Source organism: Bison bison, unplaced genomic scaffold, assembly GCF_000754665.1.
Source record: "Bison bison bison isolate TAMUID 2011002044 unplaced genomic scaffold, Bison_UMD1.0 scf7180017864038, whole genome shotgun sequence".
NCBI lineage: Eukaryota > Metazoa > Chordata > Mammalia > Artiodactyla > Bovidae > Bison > Bison bison.
In genome coordinates this window covers 1916125-1936795 of record NW_011494610.1, presented here as the reverse complement: position 1 = coordinate 1936795, position 20671 = coordinate 1916125, and the positions used below count along the sequence as shown (strand labels likewise).

Genomic DNA, 20671 nt, shown 5'->3' with positions numbered 1-20671 from the left:
CACACACCACACACACACACCACACACACATACACACACACACCACACACACACCACACACACACCACACACACACCACACACACACACACCACACACACCACACACACACCCCCCACACACACCACACACACACACACACCCACACACACCACATACACACCACACACACACACCCACACACACACACACCACACACACACACACACCCACACACACACCACACACACCACACACACACCACACACACACGCCACACACACACACCACACACACATACACACACACACCATTCACACACACACACACCACACACACACCACACACACCACACACACACCCCCCACACACACCACACACACACACACCACACACACACGTGCGCGCGCAGCCAGAGCTTCCTAGGAGTGTGGCATCTGACTGGGTCACGGGCCTCTCCTTCCATCACCCAAGGGAGCCAGGCTCAGGCTTGCATGTTGGGGTGGGGGTGGGGCCAGGCCTCCAGACACAGAGCGAGGGGCCGGAAGGGGCGGCAGAAGAGGGGATGTTGTCCTTCAGGCTGGACAAGCAGACATTCCTCGGATTCTTTCAGAGGTGAGGGCTTCGCCTCTTTGTTCAGCAGACGGCTGGGTTCCTGTGAAAATGTGACCCCGTCCCAGGGGAGCAGGGAGAGCCTGGCCCCAAGCAGGCCCCCAGATCCTGCTCCAAAAGCCATCTCCAGAGAAGGGGCTTCAGATAGCAGACTCTTGACAGACTCACCCCTCACTGTTCTCCAGGGCAGACACCAGCCCCTTAGAATCTAAGAGATTCAGGGGTAATTGCTCAGAATTGCATCCAATCTGGGCCCCTGGGGCCATGGGAACAATTTCCCCAAACCACCAACCAGCCCTGAGGGTGTCTCTCTCTGCTGCTCCTGCAGCCCGCAGCCCCCCTTGGTGTGGGAGGTGGGCGCACCCCTGGGAATGTTCTGCACGTTGGTCAGGCCCTAAGCCGGCCGGCGGGGAAAGCCTCGTTCCTCGTTCCTCAGGTTCGAAGGAGCCGGGGCAGTTTTAGCGGCAGGAGACCGGCCAGAACCGCAAAGTCCAGAAGGAGTCTTGAGACTCACTCCGTCTACATAGCGACCATCTCCATAACTGTGGGCTCCGTGAGCTGCAGGGTCTTTCCTTCCACCCCAGAAAGTTCTCTGAAGTTGAGGGGGCTGAGGTCCCGAGGAAGGGAGGACATTTGGGACCCTTATCCCCTCCCCAACCCCCTCAGCCCTCCCCCCTTAATAGTCCTCTTGAAAAGTTTTTGTCTTCAAGGAGAGGAAGCTTAGCCTGTGTTTGCAGTTTTGCCTGGGGAAGGGAAGGGGGGTAAGATCTGAGCGGCCCCTGGCCTTCCAGTATCATCAGACCCCTTGTGAGGGGCACCCATGCCTTGTGGGGTTTCCCACTCGTGAGCTCAGCCCCCAGCTCTGCCTTTGGCAAGGTCGTCCCCTCACTGGGCCACGAGTCTCCGTTTCTCACTCAGGGTGAATAAAAGTAGCCCCAGCACCTAGGGCGGTTCTGAATATTAAATGAGATGATATAAATGGAGCCCTCTGCGTGCACCCAGCACACAGCCAGCGCTCATCCGAGGTCAGATTATCCTGTATTTATTCGTTCATCATTGAGCATCACAGCTGACCCCACAGTAGAAGTCTCAGAGCCCAGTGGCTCCACCAGTCACTCAGTGAGACCGTGGGCAGGTCCCGGAACTCCTCTGACCCCCGTTTCCTCTTTTTTAAAATGGGAGATTAACCACACAGGAAGAATAATTGTGACAAGTCATAGAATACAGCCTGTCCCAAACGTACACATTCAGGCCATTCTCACAGTTTTCTGACTATTATTAACCGAATTTTTTAACCAATTTCCTTTTTAAAAAAAAACAAAAACCAAAATCTATTTCAAAAGGAAATTCCATGTGACACACCTTAATTAGCATTGATAACTGGCACTCGCCATCTACCCAGTGCAGCTGAAAAATGAATGCAGTGCTGTTAAATTAGAATTGGGTGCTGTGCCCGTGGGTGGTTCTCAACTTGAACCTCTCTCCTCCTGTACAAAGGGAGGTGGGCAAATTCCAGGGAGGAGACAGCCCAGCACAGACAGAGACTTCGGCCTTGATGCGCTCGGCGTGCTGACAGGGGTGCGATGGGAGGACGGTCCCCCTGGGGGCCTCCAGGGCACCTGGCGCTGTGGCCCCCCAGTCTTCCCACATGCATGCCCCACACAGAGACGCTGACCTAACCTGGGGCAGAGCCCCCCAACATGCTGGTGTCCAGAGGGGCGAGGTTTCAGCCTGGGCTGCAGCCCCAGCACATATTGGGGTGGGGAGGTTGGGGGGCACCCCCCACCCGCGGCCTGGTCTGACCTCTATGCGTGTCTGCCCACCAGCACCCCAAGCTACAACTACGCGCCCAACCCCGACAAGCACTGGATCATGCGTTACACGGGGCCCATGAAGCCCATCCACATGCAGTTCACCAACATGCTGCAGCGGAAGCGCCTGCAGACCCTCCTGTCGGTGGACGACTCCATGGAGACGGTAGGCTGCCCTCCTCCCGCCCCGCCCCGCCCCCAGCATCGTCAGCGGGAGAGGAATGGAACCGGGCAGAAGGGAGAGGCACCCCGAAACGGCTGAGTGATCCAGAGGGAACCCCAGTACTTGGGAACTGTTCCAGCTCTGGTTGGTCCACTCCAGCAACCACGTGTGGCTACATACACTTTTCTCCAGCTTTCCGGAGAATGCCGCACATGCACGTACCGCACAGCTCACCCGACTCAAGCACACGTTTCAGTGGGTTTTCACTTATTCAGAGTTGTACGATCCACAGTTGGCCTTAGAACAGTTTCATCAACCCCCAGAAGGAAACCCTGCAGCCCTTGAGCATCACCCCAAACCACCCCCCACCCCTCCACCTTAGGCAGTCCCTCACCTACTTTGTGTCTCTGTGAATTCTTTTCTGGACACTTGGTGTAAAAGGAACCCTACAATACGTGGCTTTTTTGTATCTGGCTTCTTCCACTTTGTGCGATGATTTCAAGGTTCACTTGAAGGTACTTAATTTTTTTATTGTTGCTGAAAAATATTCCATTGCCTGGGTATGTATTTTTAAATTTATCCATGTCTACTTAAGTTCAGTAAGGGCTTCCCTGGTGGCTCAGACAGTAAGGAACCTGCCAGCAATGCAGGAGAGCTGGGTTCTATCTGTGGGTCAGGAAGATTCCCTGGAGAAGGGAAGGGCTACCCACTCCAATATTCTTGCCTGCAGAATTCCATGGGCAGAAGAGCCTACCATGAGTTACAGTCCATGGGGCCACAAAGAATCAGGCACCACTGGGCAACTAACATTGTCACTTCCCAATAAAATTTAAAGTTTTGTTCCTCAGTTGCACTGGCCACATTGGAAGTGCTGAACATGTGGCTGCACGTGGCTCATGCCACAGGTGTTAACATTGCCTGCATCGCAGAAAGTTCTGTTGTGGGTCACAGACTCCTGCCTTGGGCCATTCATCCATCCATCCATCCATCCATCCATCCATCCCACAGCGTCTGTTGAGCTCCAGTACACACAGGACCCAGCAGGAAACAAAATGACAGAAGTCCCACCCAGATGGGACCTGCATGCCAATGCAGGGAGACACAGTCCACAAATAAGTGCTGAGAAGGCAAGCAAAGGGGGGCGGGAGGTGAGGAGGCCCTAGTGACAGCTGGGTCAGTCCCAGGGACCCCACCAAGAGGTGACAGTTGAGCGAAGACCTGAAGCAGGGGAGGGACAGGGCCTGAGACCCCAGCACATCTCCCCTTTAGGGCAGAGCAGGCCAGGTGCCCACTGCCCGCTGGCCCTCCCCACATCCTCACCGCCTTGCCTGCGTTTCAGATTTACAACATGCTGGTGGAGACGGGCGAGCTGGACAACACCTACATTGTGTACACGGCCGACCACGGCTACCACATCGGCCAGTTCGGACTGGTGAAAGGGAAGTCCATGCCCTACGAGTTCGACATCAGGGTCCCATTCTACGTGAGGGGCCCCAACGTGGAGGCCGGCTCCCTGTAAGTGCATCACCCCACCCCCAGCACCCCGCAATTCCAGGGAGGCCTCCAGGCTCGTTGGCACCCACAAGGGCAAGCAGCAGGCACCTCAGTGGGCAGCCCCTGGCCACTCCCCTGGGAGCACAGGATGTGGGCAGGTGGGCCTGGGTGCCGAGCGAAGGGGCAGTGATGTCACCCAGGGTGGGTTCTGATCATCACCGTCCCCTCTGTTGAGGAAGGGGAGGCCAGGGCTGTTAGCACCTGAGAAAACAGACTGTTCATAGTGGGCGCTGTGCCAGAGAATCAGGGAGCCGGACTCTGTGTCCCTGCCAGCGCGTGGAGATGCCACCTCGACTTCTGTCTGTCCTGACTGGTGGTGGGCCTGGCAGTTGTCGGGGAGGGGCCCCGGGCTGAGGTCAGCGGGGCCAGCTCAGTGGCAGCGCTAAGGGAACCAGCCTCCCCCCATCCTTCCCAGAGGGCCACGTGGCCCCTCCGCCAGCCGTGCCTGTGGGTTAACCTTTGAAATGACACGTCCTGGGAGCAAAAACGTCGTGTCTGGGGCAGGGAGGGGTAGAACGGCCAGTAATCATAGCTGCAGCTTCCTCGGGTCAGCCGGGATGTTATGGAGACCAACTCGAAGGGTCTTCTGAAATGCGCGTTGTCACTGCTCTGGCGCTCATCGGGTCTGACTTCCGTCCGAGCCCTGAACGCACGGAGACACTGACTCGGCTACAGGATTCCTCCTGAAAGGGCAACGTCCTGGGACCGAGATGTTCCTGCCCCGCCTGGGAGGTTTGGTGGAGCTTCCAGGAGGCAGGCAGTGTGAGCTGTAGTCCAGCCTCATCTCTCGTCCTCTGCCGACCTCACTGGGTCCCTCCCTGTCTGGATCTCAGGGTCCCCACCTATAATCATAGCTATTATAATAATAGCTATGTTGATACAGTGTGATTCTTCAGGCTTTGGTCTAAGCACCTTCTATCCAGGTAACTGAGTTAAGCGTGATAACAAGCCTCTAAGATAGATGTGAGTGTTATCCATGTTTTAAACACGAGCAAACAGAGGCTCGGGTTAAATTGCCTGAGATTACATAGCACAGAAGAGAGGAGCTGGAATTTGTCTCAAAACCAGGTTTCTGACACTTGTGAATGTTTTTCCTTATTTGAGAAGAATCTATGACCATTAAAGTCATTAGGATTACTTGCTTTCAGAAAGAGAAGATGGACTGAACTGTAACCCAGCAACTGTCATTACAATGGTCAGCCTCAGAGTCTGTGATCTGCTTCTTAGGACGCAAAACCCAGAGAGGCTCAGCTGGGGAGGACCCATCTCTCCACGCTCAGGGGTTGTTCAGGTGCAGACGGAGGACTTGAGCCCACACAGCGGCCTCCCAGAGTGTTTACCAGGCATCCTTTCTGGGGTGAACTTGTGGCAAGGAGGTCTTCAGAGCCAACCAGGGGAGAAAAGGAAGTGAGGGAGGGATGGCTAGGACAGGCGTGGGTCACATGACATCCCCCTGGTCTGACATCCCACCCCCTTTGCCTGTTCTGTCGGTGTGGCCCACCCTCAAGGGGAGGGAGTCACACAAGGCTGTGAACCCTAGAGCCTGGGGATCTCGGGGCCACTTAGTCTGTCATTGGCCTCTCTGGTAATCGTCGAGCGAAGAACCAGAGGTGGTGAGAGTGCTCGCTGGGGCCATGGAGGAAGAACGTTCCAGGCAGAGGAGACACCAGGGCGAAGGCCCAGAGGCCGGGCTGTGCTCAGCCTTCCAGGCGCAGCGAGGGGACCAGTGTTCACATCAGAGGCTCAGAGAAGAGTCCAGGGGAAGGTCCAGAGTTTGGAGTGCATCTCAAAAGAAAGCGTTCTCCATTCAGTTGGGGCAGGCAGGGCCTTCCTGGCAGAAGAAAGAGCCAAGCAGAAGCCAGGTGTGGGCCTGTGAACCGCAGCCCCCCGTGGTTGTGCAGAGGGTGGGAAGGTGAGCGCTGGGCTTCAGCTGAACCGAACGTGCAGAGAGGAGCTTTGAGGGCCAGGGTGCAGGACAGTGACATGATGGATGGCAGCTTTCCAGCCTGCCCGCCCCAGGGGAGGCTGGGTCACCACTGCCCTGGTGACCGAGTCCTTCTCGCCCCGCCTCCCTCAGGAATCCCCACATCGTCCTCAACATCGACCTGGCCCCCACCATCCTGGACATTGCTGGGCTGGACATCCCCTCGGATATGGACGGGAAATCCATCCTCAAGCTTCTGGACACAGAGCGGCCGGCGAATCGGTGAGGGGACAGGGCGGGTGCTGGGGTGCCAAGCACCCCAAACTGTCTGAGCTCCTGGCCTAGCTGTGTGGGTCTGGGGGGCAGGGGTTCCTCCAGACTCAGGAGCTGGGGTTCTAGGGCCCCTCATCCTGACCACTTACCTGCCATGGCGTGGGGGCAGGCGGGGGGTGGGGGCAGGAAAGGAAGCTCCCTCTCTGAGAGTCCACCTTTCCAGCTAGAATATGGCCACAGTGACCCGCTGAGGACCCGCCACAGCTCAAATTGGGTGAAACTTTAAAAAAAAATAACAGCTATCGGAGCTGACATTAATTAAGCACTTACTGTATGCCAGCCTTGTTCTGAGTGCTTTGAAGCAGATTTTATCATTTTAATCTTCACAGTAACCCAGTGAGGTAGGCATTATGATGATCCCAGCTTGGAAATTGAATCCCAGAGCAGTCAAGTGACTTGTCAGAGTTCTCTTGGCAAGTCTGGATCCCACTCCAGGCATCCAGACTCTAGGCTAGAGGCTACACTCTTAATCACCATGATTTGTGGCTCTTATGCTGGATAGTATTGGGAACATATTCCTGGGTGTCCTGGAGGCAAACAAAAGAACAGTGTTGTTCAGTCGTGTTCAACTCTTTGCGACCCCATGGACTGCAGCACGCCAGGCCTCCCTGCCCATCACCAACTCCCAGAGCTTGCTCAGACTCATGTCCATTGAGTCAGTGAGGCCATCCAACCACCTCATCCTCTGTCGTCCCCTTCTCCTCCCACCTTCAATCCTTCCCAGCATCAGGGTCTTTTCCAATGAGTCAGTTCTTCGCATCAGGTGGCCAAAGTATTGGAACTTCAGCTTCAGCATCAGTCCTTCCAATGAATATTCAGGACTGATTTCCTTTGGGATGGACTGGTTGGATCTCCTTGCAGTCCAAGGGACTCTCAAGAGTATTCTCCAACACCACAGTTCAAAAGCATCAATTCTTTGGCGCTCAGCTTTCTTTATGGTGCAACTCTCGTATCCATACGTGACCACGGGAAAAACCATAGCTATCTATATGGTATTGTTTTAGTCGCTCAGTCGTGTCCGACTCTTTGCACTCCCATGGACTGTAGCCCGCCAGGCTCCTCTGTCCATGGGATTCTCCAGGCAAGAATCCTGGAATGGGTTGCCCTTTCCTTCTCCCACTATACGGTGATAGTGAGCAAAAACTAGGTGGGAAGGTGAGCTGAGGCTGGTAGGACAGGAAGGCGGAGGACGCAGTCACTGGCGTGGCAGCAGCGGCATCTAGTGGCCATCGGTGTAACTGCCCACCGAGATAACGGCCCCACAGCACTGATGGACGCAGCCTCCAGCTGGTACCTCCTGCAGCTCAGAGGGGCCGGGCTGGGTGGGCACTGTCTGTCCAAGACTGAGCGTCCTGTAGAAGGAACCACCTCTGCTGAGCCTCCTCCCTCTGACTAGGAGGTTTTATGAGCTGTAAGGGTACAAAATGGGTGTGTTTGGGGAGGGCGGGGGCGCTGTGTTGGGAGCCAGGACTCTGGGGAGTTGGGTGCAGAATGGAAGAGTTCTCTTAGCCTGAGGCCCTGTCTGGGAAGTGGAAATGATAGCTCGAAACTCCACAAAATGCACACTTAAATCCAACGACAGAAGATGAAAGGGAAAAACATCCCCCCAAACACAATGTAATTAACCTGAAGTCAGGAGAAGCGTTTCATCTGGTGCTGAAGTAAAAGGGGAGCGATCTCTTCCAGCGCCCGGGGAGCTGCTGGGCTTCCTGGGAGGCACAGAGGGGCACACACATGACTACGCGTGACTCGGAGCGACTGACCTGGGTCGTTCTGCCCCGCGTTCAGACTCAAGGCTCTAGGGAAGTGCAGCTCTGCTGTGGGCGGGGAGGTGTGTGTGTGTGTGTGTCCATGTGTGGGTCCATGGGTGTGTGTCCATGTGGGTGTGTGTCCATGTGGGTGTGTGTGTGCGTGTGTGTGTCCCCCACTTGCCCTGGCTGCCCCCGGGGTCTGCGATGCTTGTGAATCAAGGCTGGCTCTGAGCGCCATCCCTGCTTCTGGAAGGATAGAGGGACGTGGGAGCCCCCTGCATTGATGAGAAGATGGACATGTGCTTTCTCCCCCCAGGTTTCACTTGAAAAAGAAGCTGAGGGTCTGGCGGGACTCCTTCCTGGTGGAGAGAGGGTGAGTGCTGGGGTCTGGAGGAGCCGCCCCAGGGCGACACCGGGCAACCCCCACCCGTGCCTCCCAGGAAGCGCCCGGCAGCCCCACCTGTGCCCGCGATACTTCAAGTGTCAAGGGCAGGAGGGAGACTGATGCTGTTCCGCCGCCTTCCACCAGGGGCTGGGAGTCTGTGTCCTCAGCCCCCTGGACATAGGAAGCCGTTCGCTGTCCCTGTGGTTGATACGGAACTTACGTCTGGACGCCCCCTGTACCCTTCAGACACGCTTTGTCCTGCCTGGACAATGTCGTACATGCTTTTTCGTTTATTTGCCAACTCACGTGGAGGCGTCCCCACTTCCTAAGTCTCTGACCGTTGGAAGACGCGGCCCGGCTGGACGCATGTACTCCCTGGTGACGCTGCACCAGGGCTGCGGGGGGCCACGTGCCCCCCAGAGCTGGGCGACCAGCCCCGCTTCCGCTCTCTGCCCCACAGCAAACTGCTGCACAAGAGGGACAGCGACAAGGTGGATGCCCAGGAGGAGAACTTCCTGCCCAAGTACCAGCGCGTCAAAGACCTGTGTCAGCGCGCCGAGTACCAGACGGCGTGTGAGCAGCTGGGGCAGGTGAGGATGCTCGGCGCAGCCCTGGGGCCGGGGACGGGGTCCCTCCTTCTCTCTCAGGGGCTCCCCCACACCGCGGCCCAGACCTGCTTCTCAGAGCAGCAGGCCAGTGTCCCTGATGAAGTGTGACACCCAGGGTGATGCCAGGCAACGCTCGGAAAATCCTGCTCCAGTCAGAGGAAAGTTCCCCCGTGGGTGCACATGCATCTTTAGCTGCTCCGAGACTCTTGCCTGATCCCTCTTTAACAAAGATGCAGCGGCCTCTGCACAGTATTTATTAAGTTAAATGACTATTTCCATTGTATTCACTCTCCCAGATCACCTTTGTGGCTGGCTTTCCGCTTATATAGGAACAACAGGAAATTACCTTCTGACATAAACAAGTTTAGTTGTAAAAATGTGAGCTGATTTCAAGAGAAATGTTAAGGAAAATATAATCCAGACAGTATCTGGAGATAACAGCACCTGTGACGGTGGTTTGGGAGAGTCTGAACTTGATTTTCTGAGGCCTGGGAGGCCAAGGTGGGCTCTGGAGAGGACGGGGAGTGAGGACGGAGCCTTGTAGAGAGAGATGCCAGCCCGAGGCACGGCTTGGGGGAGAGAGGTGGGCGGATGAGCAGGGGGAGCAGGTGAGGGCGCCCTGGAAAGGCCCAGGCGCCAACAGAAGGTGCCTCCCTGCCTCGGTCTGCGAGCTGGGACTTTGAGCTCACCCATGCTGGCTCAGGCCTGGAGACGCAAGCCCATCTCACCAGTAACAGGAAGTAAACCCAGGGCCTCCACATTCCATTTCTCCTTAATAAACCCGTGGGTTGCCAAGGCCAGGGCACCAGGTGGGTGCATGTCACAGGCTGCATCCAGGCAGCTCTGTCTTATCGCTGGACTCAGAACTGGCACCAACCTGTTCTCACAGCTGGGCTCCCCCTGCCCCATCCAGCATTTGTTCACGACCCCCTCCCAGCCCCTCCCCCTGCCATGGAGGGCATCAGGAACCCGCCCGTGCCCCTGGAGCCCTTTGGGTCATGCTGGAGCAGCATTCAAGGCTGCCTCTGTTGCCAGGCACAGGAAGAAAGCCCTGGACAGAAAGCTCTGGCCTCCCAGAGCTGACCATCTGGGCAGACCCCAGAGGGGCTCAGATTTCAGTTCTGAGCTTCAAGGGAATGAATCAATGAGGCCACGAGGGGCCTTTGTCCCCCTGGGATTGTAGTCAAATCCTCCTGCTGGCCCATCCCACCCTCTCCTTGCAGACTGGGGATCTGGCAGTCCCGGACAGTGAGAGGGCTGCCTGATCTGTCTTTGAAAGCGATTATCCAAGCGCACTACTTAACCCAAAGGAAAGGAGCACGTGGGGTGGGAGGAGCCAAGGCCAGCTGGGGAGGCCTCTGCCACGGGCCCTGCACTTACTGCTCTAGGGCTTCCAGGATCCCAGCCCAGACACCCACCTCCCACCTCCAGCAGACGCAGTCACACCCTGCTGACCACACCCCCCACCCCACCCCACCTCACTACACCTTCTGGAAGGGCCCTTCCCTGTGTACCGGCCATGCGCTCCAACCTGAGTGCTTTTCTCTTACGGGGCTTCCCCGTGGCTGGGTTCCCGCTCAGCCACAGCGCATCACCCTGGGTACCACTTCTCCGCTCCCCTGACAGTGGACAGGAATTCATCCACCACAGAGCAGCTCATTCCAGGCACCAGCCTGTGTCCAGTTGGGGCCACAAGAGGGACGCATCTGGGGTGGCTGGGAGCAGGGAAGCGGCGGGGTGGGCGAGCAGGCCCGGGAGGCTGAGGCCGCACGTGTCTTGCAGAAGTGGCAGTGCGTGGAGGACGCCTCGGGGAAGCTGAAGCTGCACAAGTGCAAGGGCCCCGTGCGGCCCGGGGGCAGGGCCCTCTCCAACCTGGTGCCCAAGTACTACGTGCAGGGCAGCGAGGGCTGCGTCTGCGACAGCGGGGACGGCCAGCTCACCCTGGCCGGACGCCGGAAGAAGCTCTTCAAGAAGAGTAAGTGGGACGGCAGGGGCGGGGAGGGAACACACCCGGGCAGCCCCGCTTGTTCATTCAAACAAACCCACGTGCCCTGGCAGGGAGTAAAGGAGATGAGGGTGTAGAGGGCTGAGAAGAGCAGGAGCATAAAGAGAAAGGGAGGGGAGAGGGGTCTGGCTCTGGGCCACGTGGTGCGGCCCCTCTGAGACCAGAAGACCTAGAGGGCTTTGAGCAGAGGATCCAGGATCAGATTTGTGCTTCCAAAGCATTCCTCCAGCTGCACGGCAGGCACTGGACAGGTTCACCTGCAAAGCGCTAAAAGATGTTGAATCCCCCAGTGCCGGCTTCCAGATGAGGTCAAGCCAAGGCGACGCCCTTCAGCCTCACGTCTACCTGCATGCAGGTGCGCTAGGTCACTGCAGTCGTGTCCGACCCTTTGTGACCCCATGGACTGTATAGCCCGCCAGGCTCCTCTGTCTATGGGATTCTCCAGGCGAGGATACTGGAGTGGGTTGCCATGCCCTCCTCCAGGGCATCTTCCTGACCCATGGACTGAACCCACAGCTCTTATGTCTCCTGCATTAGCAAGTGGGTTCTTTACCACTAGCACCACCATCTGCTTAGCATCATGTCCCTGGCATCGCATATCTTTCTGCAGTGACTTCACCATCTAAAGTGGCCCCAAGGAGGCACTGACATCTTGCTTCGGGTCCCCAAGCCCCAGCTGGCTGGGCTGTGCTTTAAGGAGGGGAACATGTGGGTGAGATGAACTTCCGGCTGCTACCTTGAGTTCAGTGTCGGTGAATCACCACACGCATGAAGTCGGGTGTCTTTACACAGACAAAATGGAGACACAGTGTGCATAAGGTTCCGTACTGATAGTTGACAAGTGTGCTGTGACCCAAGGCTGGCAGGAACCTCACCCCATGTTTGCCCCAGGAGCACTGGTTCCCGACTTGCTAGTTCAGCGTCAAGGTGATGCTACGGAACAAGACCACCTAGAGTAACAGGAATCCACTGCACAGTTGACCTTGAACGACGACGGTCCCCCTGCATGCAGATCGTCCTCAGTAGTAAATATTACAGTTCTGCATCACCCGTGCTTGGTTGAATATCCGGATGTGGAGAAACCATGGATACCGGCGGGAGGGGGGGTTAACTATGAGTTACATGCACATGACCCCCAGCCTTGGTCAAGGTCAGCTGTACTTTGGAGAGGGGAGAGCCCCGCCATCCCAAGTGGAAAAGCTGCCCTAGCCTTCACACCTCCCCACAGCAGGGGCCAAAGAACAGAAAGTTAGGCAGCCAGCGACCAGGGGAGGCGCCTAGGGAGGTCCTCTCAACCTGGCCGCACCCTCCCAGCGGGTGGTCATGGCCCCATTCTGAGGGTCACCTCCCCTGGGGAGCATGCCCCCAGCCAAATGTTCAAATGAGGATGCACCTGGGCTTTGAGGATGTTTGGCAGGCTGCAGGTGCCAGGACATGGTCCCAGCGAGACGGGTCCCCTGGCTAGAATGTCCCCTCTGGAGCTGGGCAGTTGCCCAGGCCACCATTGCTCTAACCCCCTAACCCAAGGGGAGCCAAAGCCTAATCAGAGACTCTGGTTGTTTCTCTTCTTGCGCTGTGGTACCATCAGCACTACCTGATGCTCAGCACTGTAACCATTTCTGACTATCGAGTTTAGTAGCTTTAAGGACCCTGATGGTGTTGGGCGGCCATCACCACCGTGCGTCCCGAGCTCTCTTCCTCTGGCAGAACTGAAGCTCGGCACCCGAGAAACACTGACACCCCACCACCCTTCCTCCCGCTCTTGGCAGCCACCCCACTGCTTTCTCTGAGTTTTACTCTTGGTACTTCACAGAAGCAGGATCACATAGGATCTGTCCTTCCTGTCTGGCTTATTTCACCCAGCATCAGGGTTCATCCATGTTGTAGCCTGCGTCAGGATCCTCATCCTTTTTCAGGCTGAGTGAGACTCCCCTGTAGCCTAATTAGAGACTGTCTGTCAGGCAGCAGGCTCAGAGGTCTCCTGTCTTTGCAGAGGACACCTTCGTTACGAGAGCTGGTTTGTCTCCATAACGACCCAGCTTCTGCCTCGAACGGCACTTCCCCACTGATGGTCCCCCGTTATAACTCCTCACTAGCTGATTAGTAACTGCTAAGCTAATCTCTTTTCAGCTGAATAAAATGATTGGTTTCCAGATTGAATTACACAGTTAACATCTTGCTTCAGCACATGGCACATTGGCTAATCTTTAAATAATACAAGAACTTGTGATTTAGTTAAGCCTCCCCCCGGCCCCCGCCATGAACGCTTAGAGGAAAGAGATTGTATTGCACAGTATTGTTCAGTCACTCAGTCGTCTCTGTTTGTGACCCCACGGACTGCAGCACGCCAGGCTTCCCTGTCCTTCACTATCTCCTGGAGTCTGCTCAAATTCATGTCCATTGTATCAGTGATGCTATCCAACCATCTCAATCTCTGTCACCCACCTCGCTTCTTGCCCTCAATCTTTCCAAGCATCAGGGTCTTTTCCAATGCATCAGCTCTTCACATCAGCTGGCCAAAGTATTGGAGCTTCAGCGTCAGTCCTTCCAGTGAATATTCAGGGTTGATTTCCTTTAGGATGGACTGGCTTGATCTCCTTGCAGTTCAAGGGACTCTCGGTTCGAAAGCATCACAGTCCAAAAGCATTAATCTCTGTGGCACCCTGTCTTCTTTATGGTCCAACTCTCACATCCACACATGACCACTGGAAAACCACAGACTAGACGGACCTTTGTCAGCAAAGTATTGTCTCTGCTTTTAATATGCTGTCTAGCTTTGTCATAACTTTGCTTCCAAAGAGCCAGCGTCTTTTAATTTCATGGCTACAGTCACCATCCGTAGTGATTTTGGAGCCCAAGAAAATAAAGTCAGCCAGTGTTTCCACTGTTTCCCCATCTACTTCCCATGAAGTGATGGGACTGGATGCCATGATCTTAGTTTTCTGAATGTTGAGCTTTAAGCCAGCTTTTTCACTCTCCTCTTTCACTTTCATCAAGAGGCTCTTCAGTTCCTCTTCACTTGCTGCTATGACAGTGGTGTCATCTGCATATGTGAGGTTATTGATATTTCTCCTGACAATCTTGATTCCAGTTTGTGCTTCATCCAGTCTGGCATTTCGCATGATGTACTCTGCACAGAAGTTAAATAAGCAGGGTGACAATATACAGCCTTGACATACTCCTTTCCCAATTTGGAACCAGTCCATTGTTCCATGTCCAGTTCTAACTGCTACTTCTTGACCTGCATACAGATTTCTCAGGAGGCAGGTCAGGTGGTCTGATATTCTTATCTCTTTAAGAATTTTCCACAGTTTGTTGTGATCCACACAGTCAAAGGTTTTAGCATAACAAAGTAGATGTTTTTCTGGAATTCTCTTGCTTTGTCTATGATGCAGTGGATGTTGGCAGGTTGATTTCTGATCTCTCTGCCTTTTCGAAATCCAGCTTGTACATCTGGAAGTTTTTGGTTCATATACTGTTGAAGCCTAGCTTAAAGGATTTTGAGCATTACCTTGCTAGCATGTGAAATGAGTGCAACTGTGCAATAGTTTGAAAATTCTTTGGCATTGCCCTTCATTGGGATTGGAATGAAAACTGGCCTTTTCCCATCCTGTGGCCACTGATGAGTTTTCCAGATTCACTGGCATAGTGAGTGTGGCACTCAATATGCATCTAAGTAGCTGAGACTCAGCTGGACTCGGGCCCTCCTGTGAGGACGGTGTGACATCACAGCCCTGTCTTGTGTGTGCTCAGAGGATCCTGGGAGCAAGACAAGGGCGGCTCCTTACAGCCACCTGGGAAACTCCGTCCCCATCACCAGGCCCAACATTCTTCTTCCTGCGCGTGCCTGCCAGCAAGATGCTCTCTGTCGTTCCTTTCTGCGCAGCTGGCCTAGAGCAGGGGTTCTCAACAGGGAGCAGTTTCACCTGCCAGGACCGCTTGGCTGTGTGCCGGAGTTTCCGGCTGTCACGTAGGATGGGCAGTGGGGAGGGATGCTCCTGACATCCAGTGGTAAATGTGCAAGCTGCCTAACATCCTGTGAGGTACAGGTCAACCTCCCACAGCCAAGTGTTATGCAGCCGCAGAGTGTTGCCAGTTTTGAGGTTGAGGTGCCCTGACCCCAAGCAGCTCAGTCCCTGGCTCGCCCTCATGCACTGGGGTGAGGAAGGAGGCAGAGCAGCCAACCCAGGACAGAAGCAGGAGAGACCCAGGACCCAGAGGAGGAGATGAGGACTTGGGGAATAATGGGTCCAGGTGGCCAGTGTTGGTTCATCTCATCTCCCAACAAATCTGCAAGCCCTGCCACATGCCAGCTGCTGAGGTTACAGTTGAACGCGAGAGACACCATCAGACCTCAAGGGTGAGGGCCAGGTATTAGCCAGTTAACAAAGTGGGAAGCTCACTTTCCTGGGTAAAGAATGCATGGAGGAAATGAAACAGGGGTGTGGCCAGGTGGAGAGGGGCTGCGGCTGTAGGGTAGGTGGTGAGTTGACATTTAAATGAGAGCCAAGCGTGACCAGCAGAGCGGAAGTACTCTGAGCCAGGGCAAGAGGAAGCAAGATCCTGTGGGTCCCACCCCGGAGAGCAGGCCACACCACCCTAGGATTCCCAGGCCTGGGGTGCTAGGAGGGCCCAGTTGTGACCTTGGGTGAGGATGTCAGCTGCAGGGTCCCTAACCAGCAGAGGAGCTGCTGCATGTCAGCTTCCAGGAGCTGAAATATTTACCAGGTCTGTTTCACATCAAACTCCAAAGAGCCCTGGCAGGCAGGTCCAGCTGCTGGGAAATTAACTCAATTGCCCAAGGATTGGGCTTAGGATTTGCCCCCGAGCCATCAGAGCCCAGACTATGAGTCCCCACTTCCTGATACAGGGGTTTCCCTGGTGGCTTAGTTTTTCTAAAGAATCTGCCTGCAAGTGCAGGAGACTCAGGTTCGATCCCTGGGTGGGGAAGATCCCCTGGAGAAGGAAATGGCAACCCACTCCAGTATTCTTGCCTGGAAAATCCCACGGACAGAGGAACCTGGTGAGCTAAGTCCATGGGGTCACAGAGAGTCAGACATGACTTAGCGACCCAACAACCCACCCACCTTCCTGATATATGTGGTAGGAAGGGCACATATATTTCAGGACCCTGGAAACAAAGACACCTAGGGTGACAAGGAGAGCGAGTGGTGTGGGTGCAGTCCTGGAAAAGGTGTACACCGGGGCTGGCCGCCTTTTTCTCTAAGGAGCCAGAGAGTAAATGTTTGAAGCTTTGGGACCTAAACAGTCTTTGTCTCAAATGCTCCGTTCTGTCACTGTGGCGAGAAGACAGCCACAGACTCTGCAAATGGTTGAGAGTAGCTTCCAAAGAGAATCAGAGGCTGGGATTGGGCAGCCGTAGTTGGGGACCCCCAGGAGTATGGCTGGGGGTGGAGCACTCCAGAGCAACACAAAGGAGCAGAAAGACCCCACTGGGTCTGCTTCCTGGCCCTCTTGGGCAGCTGTGACCTGCTCCTGCGGGGACATCAGCTCAGAAGTGTGTGCGTTTCTGGCCCAGGCACTGCGGCTTCACAGAGACTGAACTCAGTGGGGGAAAGGGTAAGGAGAAAGCTGCCCGGGGTCAGAAAAGGCCAGGGCTTTGTCAAAGGAATGCCTCTTCCGGACCTGGACCCCCAGGTCTTCTGGCCCCTGTGACTCTGATTCAAGGAGGAAAAGTACAGAGGTCTGCCCTAAGAAGGGAGAAGGGGGCACGAGACATCCTGGGCCATGTGGGAGAGGGTTCCCCTCTCCCTTCCTGGGCCCCACCTTGCGGCCTCCAGCCAGTCCACGACTCTTGGCCGCCCCCTGGTGGTCATTCGGAGCCCAGCAGAAACCTGTGTCAGGGCCGGCTCCAGGCCGGGCTCCCAGAACAGATGCGTGTTCAGGGCAGTGGGGTTAGACTTGACGCAGGCCTGGGTGGGACCCAAAATGGAAGGAGTGGTGGGGACTGTGGCCAAATGGGAGACCACCACCCTGTCTGAAGTGGCAGCATGCCAGCTCCCGCCCCACTGATCACGCCACCAGTGGATGGGGTGTAGACAGACACATTTCCTGTTCTGTCTTCAGAAGCCGGAAATGCATGCTCCTAACATGACACCCACCCCACCCCACCCCACCCCACCATTTTTCTGAAATGTTAGCAACTTGGCCAAATTTGTCTTTTAATATGTAGAAGATACAAGAAATCTGGCTTCTGACTTTAACCTGTGTCAAGGAAGGGGAAATTCCACCCCACACCCCTCCACCAGTTCCTCTTGGGTTCTTTTGGCTGGCTGAATAACTAAATTGACACAAGACTGATTAACAGGAGGGAAAAATATAATTCATACACACAGAGGTCTCCTAGAAGTGTGACCTCAAAGCGACCGAAGCAGACCGTTTATACATCATTTTTAGATGAGGAAATAATTATTTGTGAATATTTAATAGAACCAAGGGACTGCTGCTTGGGGTAGCAGCCTAGTGAAGAAGTGGTCTGTTGAGTTTTCTTAGCCTTGAATCCTCTGACTCTGGTGATAAGGATGCTATGTCTCTTGGTGTAGGGAGGGGACCTTCACATAGAGATTTATTTCCCACTTTTCTGGGGGAAGAGCAGTGTGTGTGTGTGTGTGCATTTGTCTTTCTTAGCCTGTAGGTCATTTGCCTGATAGTATCAGTCAGGAATAAAGGCAGGTTTAAAAACTGACTGGAGAAAGGATAAGGGGGCATTTTGAGAAGCCATTTTCACAGCTCTGTCTGCCCTGTTTCCTGACAGTCAGGCCTCAGTCTCCCAAGCCTGGGCTGAGCTATGACAGCAGCAGCGTTAGAAGCCGGGTGACTAGCTATAATAGGGCAGCACTTATACACCCATTAGCACTAGGAGAACCTGCAGAAGTGAAGAATCCACGGAATCTCCACATCGTACCAACCGCATGGCAGACTCCAGAAGCATCTTGGAGTCCGTAAAAAGTTCCCTCTGGTCGTTTACACGCTCAACAAAGAGCAATGAATTTGGCTGCGTGGGCTCATCTCACAGTGGACACAGAACATGCCTCAAGTCATTCACATGGGGGAAACGCAGCATAACTGGTTACTATGTTTCTCTGCAAATTTCATTTACAGGGGAACATCACAAAATTGAAGTAAGTCTAAAGGTGTCTGAGAGAGCATCTCATGGCTTTGAGACCATTCCCATAGTTGCGAGGCTCCCGTGTGGCACGGAGTGGTGCTCTCCACCATCAGGGAGGAGGGTGAAGGAGCCGGATTTAGGGTATTAACCGTGGAAGGTGATGGGTAGGTTAACAGCCTGCCCACAGGTTGTCTCTCTCCACATTAAGTGCTGCATCCACTGAACTTGTAAGCTAGCAGACACAGCGTGGAAAACAGATATGAAGGGGAGCCTATGGCTAGAGAACTAGCTTTGTAGTCACTGTGGACACGCGGTACGCTTGGGGCGTGGGGGAGTAGCTGGTGCCGTAGAGTCTAATTGGCATGAGAAATGTGGACAGGACTTAACTGAGGCAAAAGGCTGCCCTAGAATGCCTGCAGCAATCCTGCCCTCTTCATTGCTGTGTAGATGGTATCACCAGGAGCTCCAAGTGTGGCCAAAACTTATTTATAACATTTATTTTTATTTATTCGCGTGTGCAGGATCTTTTTTTTAATTGCAGCATGTAGGTCTAGTTCCCTGACCAGGGATCGATCTGTGCCGCCTGCACTGGGAGCACAGAGCCTCAACCACTGGACCACCAGGGAAGTCCCTGAACAGAACAAATTTAAAGCTTTGTAGAGGAGCAGAATTTGCCAGCCTAAAATATGTCTCTTTGACCTATTATTTTGAGCTGGTTATTTTCTAGGAAACAGTAGACACGGGGGGAAACTCTTCAAGTCAGGTGGGAGGAGGGTTTTTTTGCAAGAAACACTGATGTTTGTTAAGGAATAATCTCCATTTGTAATGATGTCGCCCTGTCCCTGGAAGAGGAGGCTGATCAAATCTCTAGCTTTTCTCCATGGAGATGGCCAGAGCTTAAATCTGTGTCACAGTGACCCTGTTTACTGCTGTTTTTCCTGGTTACCTCTAACGACTGGCTCTCCCCACCCTCGACATCCTCATTGGCTGAGGATGTATTTCAGGCGGCAGCTTCCAGGTTTTTCTGGGTCTTGCCCATGGATACATGTTATTAAACTTTTGTTTGATTTTCTCCTATTACTCTGTCTCACGTCAACTTAATTCTTAGACCAGCAAGAAAAACCTAGGAGGGGAGAGGAAAACTTCCTCCCCAAGGCTATGCCAGTCCTTGTGACCTGTCTTCCTTGAAAGGTAAATGCAAAGAGAAGCTGTGAATCAGGTGCGTGGGAGTGAAGAGGAAGCTGACCCAGAGCTCAGTCACCTTAAACCAGGCTGGGTCAGCGTGAGTTGAGGTGAGGGAAACAGCTGGCTTAAGGCCGCCAGGGTATTACAGGCATTTCTGGTTCTTAGGTCTTATGCAAATCGAGAGATTCGGTTCCCATCTGAGCCAAATTTGCCTTCTTTCTTCACTGGTAAGACTGGAGAATGGCAGGGTGAGGAAGCAAAGACAAGCACACCTAGGTCTAAGATTGGAGAGTCTGTCACAGGGTTCACTCCTCACTCTGCATCTCTGCAGAGGCCTGGGTCATGCATATAGGCTCAGCACTTCACGGGACTCCAACTTCATTAGCATGTGTGACCCAAGGACCAACTGGGATATCTGGTAAAGACTCATCCTCTTCAGAGGAATCTAAATCAGCATGAGTTCCTAATATGAAAAATGGGGGATTTGGGTCTTGGTCTGAGGGCAAATAAACAAAAAAACACCTTTCTCATTATGAGTGTCATTAAATAACAAATCTCTACCGAGAAGGTTTGCTGTTAAGCAGCTGGAAATTAGATAGGATGGGTATTAAGAGGCCCTGATAGATACTAAGGGTGGGCAGAGATGTGGGTAATGCAGTAAGTTGTCCAGAGATTGGATGCTTGGATAAATCAGAAGTGACAGGTAGAGAATTAAGTCCACAGTCGCCTCCAGGGTCCAGCTGAGGGCCGGCTGACCGCATCTGAGAGAGTTGTCCCTCAGAAGGAACCTTCTGGGTGTGCTGGGGCCCAGGGGGCTTGATCCTCCAACTTTTCTTGAGTGTAGGACAAGCGTCTCTTCCATTGTCCCGATTGCTTTTAACATCTGCAGTTGTCTGGAGGCAAACAGGAAGAGCTCTGAGTGAGCTGGAGTTGCTCTCAGGGTCATGCTTTTGTTTTCTAGTTTTTAAACTGGCGTATAGTTGATTTAGTGTTGCATGTCGGGTGTACAGCACAGTGACTCAGCTGTGTGGGTGTATTTCATATTCTTTCCTACTATGGTCTATTACAGGATGTTGAATACAGTTCCCTGTGCTATCCAGTAGGGCTGTATCTGTTTTATATATAGTAGTTTATATCTGCTAATTCCGAACTTCTGATTTATCCATTCCCCCACTCCCTTTCCCCCTTGGTAACCTTCGTTTTCTATGTCTGCGAGTCTGTTTCATAGTTAAG

At 54.0% G+C, this 20671-nt stretch overlaps 1 protein-coding gene across 8 annotated transcripts in view; it reads left to right on the top strand.

Moving 5' to 3' along the window:
* The window catches only part of SULF2 (sulfatase 2), a 130965-nt gene that overhangs the window by 100808 nt on the left and 9486 nt on the right, over positions 1-20671 (top strand). For all 8 annotated transcript variants that reach the window (XM_010835063.1, XM_010835062.1, XM_010835064.1 and 5 more), the window contains exons 6-11: positions 2417-2567; positions 3904-4079; positions 6196-6324; positions 8443-8499; positions 8972-9101; positions 10902-11094. In XM_010835063.1, coding sequence (XP_010833365.1) covers positions 2417-2567; positions 3904-4079; positions 6196-6324; positions 8443-8499; positions 8972-9101; positions 10902-11094 — 836 coding nt within the window. The remainder of the gene's footprint in view (positions 1-2416; positions 2568-3903; positions 4080-6195; positions 6325-8442; positions 8500-8971; positions 9102-10901; positions 11095-20671) is intronic.